This window comes from Argentina anserina, chromosome 7 (genome assembly GCF_933775445.1).
Source record: "Argentina anserina chromosome 7, drPotAnse1.1, whole genome shotgun sequence".
Taxonomy (NCBI): domain Eukaryota; kingdom Viridiplantae; phylum Streptophyta; class Magnoliopsida; order Rosales; family Rosaceae; genus Argentina; species Argentina anserina.
In genome coordinates this window covers 3,169,409-3,174,941 of record NC_065878.1, presented here as the reverse complement: position 1 = coordinate 3,174,941, position 5,533 = coordinate 3,169,409, and the positions used below count along the sequence as shown (strand labels likewise).

General features: G+C 38.7%; 1 protein-coding gene across 3 annotated transcripts; it reads right to left on the bottom strand.

Annotated features, from left to right (window-relative positions):
- Window positions 1–297: 297 nt before the first annotated feature.
- Window positions 298–3,164, bottom strand: LOC126802229 (protein LATERAL ROOT PRIMORDIUM 1). Of its 3 annotated transcripts, XM_050529821.1 has the most exons (4): window positions 2,358–3,163; window positions 2,132–2,194; window positions 1,458–1,760; window positions 298–553 (listed from the first exon to the last, which is right to left on the bottom strand). In XM_050529821.1, exons 1-3 carry the CDS (start codon window positions 2,899–2,901, stop codon window positions 1,471–1,473), a joined length of 897 nt encoding a protein of 298 aa, XP_050385778.1. In that variant the 5' UTR covers window positions 2,902–3,163; the 3' UTR covers window positions 298–553; window positions 1,458–1,470. The 3 variants fall into 3 exon arrangements, with proteins under 3 accessions (XP_050385778.1, XP_050385779.1, XP_050385780.1); XM_050529822.1 differs by lacking the exon at window positions 2,132–2,194; XM_050529823.1 differs by lacking the exon at window positions 298–553 and having other exon boundaries at window positions 1,498–1,760; window positions 2,136–2,194; window positions 2,358–3,164.
- Between the last annotated feature and the right edge of the window lie 2,369 nt (window positions 3,165–5,533).

Sequence of the window (5,533 nt, the reverse complement as noted above, 5' to 3'; positions counted from 1 at the left end):
GTAGCAATTAGGATCAGTAGTTTAGGTTTCCCTTTGCTACCTGTTTGCATTACTTAGTTAGCAGCCTGCAACAAGTAACCCCAAACAAATCCCTCAGCTTTAGAAGGATTTGAGGATCCACGTAGTATCAAGATGCCACAGATAACAACCCAATGTCTCAGACTTATATAACATAACGATATACGTCTTTGAATCCCATATTGGCAGAGTTAATCCATCAGTTTTCTTTCAAATCCATAACAGAGACAGCTAAATATACAAATTAAGTTTCTCTGTTCCAAAAATAAGAGTTGGACAGATTGAAGGAAGATTCATATATTTTGATAGGTGGGCTACATATGTACATTCTTACATCTATTCTGATCTAGTTCGATAATTAATACAAGTAGGCGTTCAGTTCATAAAAAGATAACTAAACCAACAATATGTTAAGAGCTCCAAACCATGCTAAGGTGCGCCTTGAAAGCATATCTGCATTTTGTAGCAGACTCCATGATGTATTCTTAGGGCTTCAAGCACGAACAAGTATAATCACATATTTGTATCTGGCTATCTGCAATATTTGTGAAAACCAAAATGATTAAAGTGGTAAACAAATAAGCAAGAAAGTTATATATGACAGACTTTTAGCACTCTTACACTCTACACTAACAGCCCAACTCGATAATTTCACAAGAGTTGCAACGCAAATGAGGAACTATTAAGATGCACGACCTCATACATACCAGTGAATGCAAGGTTGATGTACTCTGGAAATCAAGACAATTAGTTCGTGTGTTTATAAAGTATATAGAAAAAATAATGGCAGTGTTTGCAGAAAAATCCGGAAACACTATACATAATGGAAACCTACTGAGATTAAAGTTTTAAAAACGCAGATTGTCTTGTTCTTTGATAACTAGAGAAGCTTCGGTTACATTCTTTGTTTGCCTCATCTGTTTCTCTAAAATAATCAAGATTTTTCTACCATGCTTCAGTATTTTAAGTTCTTAATGAAAGGTTTAAGCATCAAAACCAAAACTGCCAACAATTTACCAACAAATGCAGATTTAAGCATGGAAGGCATTGGAACAGTATCTTAAGTTCTTAATGAGAAGGAACTACTGCATAATAAGTGCCAACGGTTCACCAACTAATGTGGTTGTAAGCATGTGGATGGTTGAGAAATGGCAACTTATAAAGGAGAAACATAATTCACTGCAGCAAAGAGCAGAGTGTGAGCCAACAACTGGCTTAGAATTGCTAACAATGGGGAGCTTGATCATGAAGTGCTATATATTTGAAAGAAAATAGCTTAGGTTATGAAAGAGGGGTCCATAGGAAAGTTACAGCAACACCAAGTTAATGAGAAAATAATAATGTCGTTGTTCACTTTAATACCAAAATGTTGACGTTTTATACAGCATACCATATACACAGAAACAGAAATTCAATTCTTTTAGAGTCATTTGCTATACCTCTAAACAATCTTCAGCTGGTGGATGCCATACGGACATTGGATGGATGCACAGGTGGAGAAGAAGAGTCTACATTCCTTTGGTTACTACCACTTCCCAAATGCAAATGTGAAATACATGGGTATTCATTCTTCTTATCAATCCCACGATCATAGAGCAACCCCTTGAACACGTGACCACTGATTTTCACAGTAGCCTGGTAAGCAATCTCGGCATCACCATTGCTAATGGCAGTGACTCTATGGCACTTAAAAACAGCTGGTGCCCGAACTTGATCGGGTAATGACTGCCTGAGATTTGCACCTGTCAATCAGCATAACACAAGTTAAACTTACTATGTTCTCTTAGTTCAAAACAACAAACCATTTGAAAACAAAAATCATCAAATAAGAGAGAACAATGTAATCACAGAAACCGAACTGCTGCTTAGTAAAGATATTGTAATTACTTAAAAAACCAACATCAGCCTCTGTTTCTAAAGACCACACCTCAAGACCATAGTATGTAATCGATATACTACTTGATACTTCAATGCAATGAAAACTGACAACAATCAGTGATCCGTCTGTTGTGCAGAACCAACACCTTCTACTTTGTATTGTAAAACCAAAAAAGAAACCAAATTCTAATGATCAAAATAGGAGACCAGCTTGGTGACAGACTAGAAGCAGTACTTGCATTCTTTGATGGCATCATAACTCTCGGTCTTTTGGCAGCTGAAGAAGAACCAGAAGAACCTGCATTCAACGACATTATCGACTTTCCATAAACTCCCATCATTCGAGAACAAAAATCCGCCTCTAATGAACACTTTCACCTCTTTTCAACCTTTAATTAAGTCTTAGAAGGAAAATAAAATGAAACGCAAATGTAAATGGTCAAAAAACCTTCCATTCTCACCTTCACCGCCACTGGAAGCACCACCAGTCACCCCCATCTGCCTCTCGCGCCGCTTGGCTGCCGGAACCCACGTGCTCCTCACGTGAGTGGAGCACTCATATCCCCTGCCTCTGCAACAAGTCCTGCACCTTATGTACTCACAACCTTTCTTTGCTCTGTTCCCACAGTCCTTGCAAGGCTTCAACCCACTCTCCTCACCGCCGCCACTTCCGCCGTCTCCGTTGACATTTCCGTCGTCGGACTCCACCACCTGTTGACTTTCAGCGTGATGGTTCCCAAAACTGAGCATGTCTTGCTTGGAAGGGTTCATGTCAGGGTACGTCCTCAGACTCCAGAAACGTGAATTGTCGGGATTGCCCTCGCCGGCCGGAGCATTTGGGCCGCATGGGGTGGCGGTGAGGAGAGGGAAGATGCCGAGGCCGACCCCAAGAGATGCTGAGGAAGGAAGAGGGAGAGTTGGGTGATCAGAGGAAATGGGTTGTGTTTGTTGGTGCATAGAAGAAGGGTTCGGAGCAATCAGGAGTATATCTCTCAGACCCAACATAGTTTGATCAGTTGGATACTTGGGTTTGATCAGTTGGGTTCGAAAGAATGTTGGTGATTTTGATGTACAGCTTCTTAAGTGGAGAAAGATCTCTGTGTTCTGAACTGGTGGGTGGTTATGAAGGAAAGAGAGGGAGATATGTTGCAGAGGAATAGGGACTACTGAGCTCTGAAGATTCTGTACACTGCTGCAATGGCTGATGAGGAACTCCCACTTTAGAAACAGTGTGTGATATTTTATTGCAAAAGGCAGAGGGTTACAGAAGAGAGATGGATATAAAAAGCCAAGAGAAGGGGAAAAAAAATGTGTTAAATACGGAGGATATGGCAATTCTGGGTATAAAGAAAACAAGCAACAATGCCAATCATGATTCGTGAAATGGGCAACGTACTATTTTCCCCATACCTATTTGGCAGGTGAGGAAGTGAGTCATTTACTTCGAATTTAAACTAATGGATAAATTATAAAATCGCATTATTTTTTTATTATATATTATATTAAAAAAATTATTATTTATTTTTTAATTATAAAAATTCATTTCAATTAACTAGAAATTAGAAAATAGTCACTTTTAACATATTTTTCAAATAATTTTACTATTTTTTCTTCGTATTTTTTTTTCTTTCTTCTTCTAATTCCAACAATAACTTTGTCGTCCGGTAATAGACTTGAGAGTGGTTACACCGTTAGAAAGATTTCTCTCATCTCTTTAATTTGATACCCTACCCAATCCGAACCGACCACCATACAAAACGCAGCAACCCTCGCAAAGGGTTGCCGCCATTGATGGTGGTGCTCCAAGCAATTCCAACGAAATCAAAGCTCAAGGTTCTCTAATTCTAATTATTATCTTCATTCTGAGCATCCTCATACCAATCTCTTTTGAATTTTAACATACTTTTGCATATTTAAACATTTCCTGTCGACATGTCACATATGATGTCACACTACTTATCACACCTGCTGTCACACTACTTATCACATTCATTATCACACCGACTTTCACACTATCTATTACACCGGCTGTCACACTCGTTGTCACACCCGTTGTGACACTACCTATCACACCCGCTGTCACACTATTTTGTGACAAGAAGAAGAATAAGAAGAAGAAGAAAAAAAAATGACTATAAATAACAAATTTTTGTTTATTGTTATATGATATTGAACTTTTCAAATCAACTCATACGATCTAAATATCGACTTTAATGTGACACCACACTCCTAGCCACATTACCTATCACAATACATGTCACACCGCCTATCACACTACATGTCATAATAGAAAGTTAGTGTGATTAGTAGTGTGATAAGCAGTATGATAGCGTGACAATAATTTTCTTTTAAAAAACTGCTCAATATATAAGATGGGCACCCCGAAAACTACTTTGGGCACCCATGTCTTCATCGACTCTACTCTCTCCAACTTCCGCCAACTTCCCACTTCCGCCTCCAACCCTCCAAGAGGGCGGTGCTTATGCAAATCTAACACGACACCATCTCTTCTAGGACCAAATTGAAGTTGGGGAAGTGAGGTTTCCCTTTGAGCGTGATGGATCTATAGTTCCGGATGAGCAGCGCTGTGCCACCGTGAAAAGCTTTGATCCTCTAACGATCTCCACAACTCCACCACCACAACAACTATATCAACGTCGTCGATTTCCCCGGCCACATGGACTTTTGCAACGAGGTCTCCACTGCCTCTAGGCTCCGCGATGGCAAGTTACCATCATGGAGGACAAGATTGAGGCCGCGACAACGATAACAATTTGATGGTGGTTGTGAACAACGTAGATGAGGTAGACGACACATGGCCAAGGGTTTGCTCGTATGAGACGAGCCTGACGACACAGTCGGGGTTGAGATAGTAGCGACTTTGGGGATGAGGACTGGATTGTGAAGATCGGGCTCTTAGTTGGCGAGGATGGGGAGGGAGAGGTGGGGACGAGGTCGAACTTGCCGACGGTGGAGAGGGGCAAGGAATTGGTGTCATAGGAGGTGAGATGAGGATGAGGAATTGGGTTGCAATTGGTGGTTTGGCTCGGTGGCATGTTGTAATTTTTGGTAACTTTCTAGGTAACGGTTTAAGAAATTTAATTAGATGAGTTTTTTTTTAATTTTCAAATCTTACTTGATTTTTTTAATAATTACATGTATCAAATGTAATTTTTTATAAGAAGCCTTAAACTAATTTTATTTTTTTGACTTTTTAATTTACAATTTAAATGATGGAGAGTCGTTTTTGAAATAATAAATCAAGTTACTAAGTTGCATTTTAAGTATGAAAACACATTTCCTAACTTGAAAGTTGAAACAATGCTCTATGTCTAATAGTTCAGACAAACCACATTGAGAATTTATCCTTCTACTCCATTTTACAACTCCACGCGTTCAATTAGTTGAGTAATGCCGATCGTCTTTATATATTATATATATAAGCAATTCCTCATATTAAACAACCAAATCAGAAAATATCATAATTACTCTTTATAGATTAAATTTCTAAAATTATAAAATATATTAAAAATAATTAGAATCGTGCAAAAAATTAAATATCTAAAAATAAAGAGATTAGATGAATTCCTCCCATTTGTCCGCTACCTCTACCCACTACCTCTACGATTAATTGACT

What these genes read in the sequence shown, in the direction of transcription:
- LOC126802229 (XM_050529821.1), bottom strand. Translation starts at nt 2,901, where the DNA reads ATGTTGGGTCTGAGAGATATACTCCTGATTGCTCCGAACCCTTCTTCT. An exon ending in TGCTTCCAGTGGCGGTGAAG is followed by an intron (nt 2,195 to 2,357) that starts GTGAGAATGGAA and finishes CGTTGAATGCAG; the next exon opens with GTTCTTCTGGTTCTTCTTCA. An exon ending in GATGCCATCAAAGAATGCAA is followed by an intron (nt 1,761 to 2,131) that starts GTACTGCTTCTA and finishes GCTGATTGACAG; the next exon opens with GTGCAAATCTCAGGCAGTCA.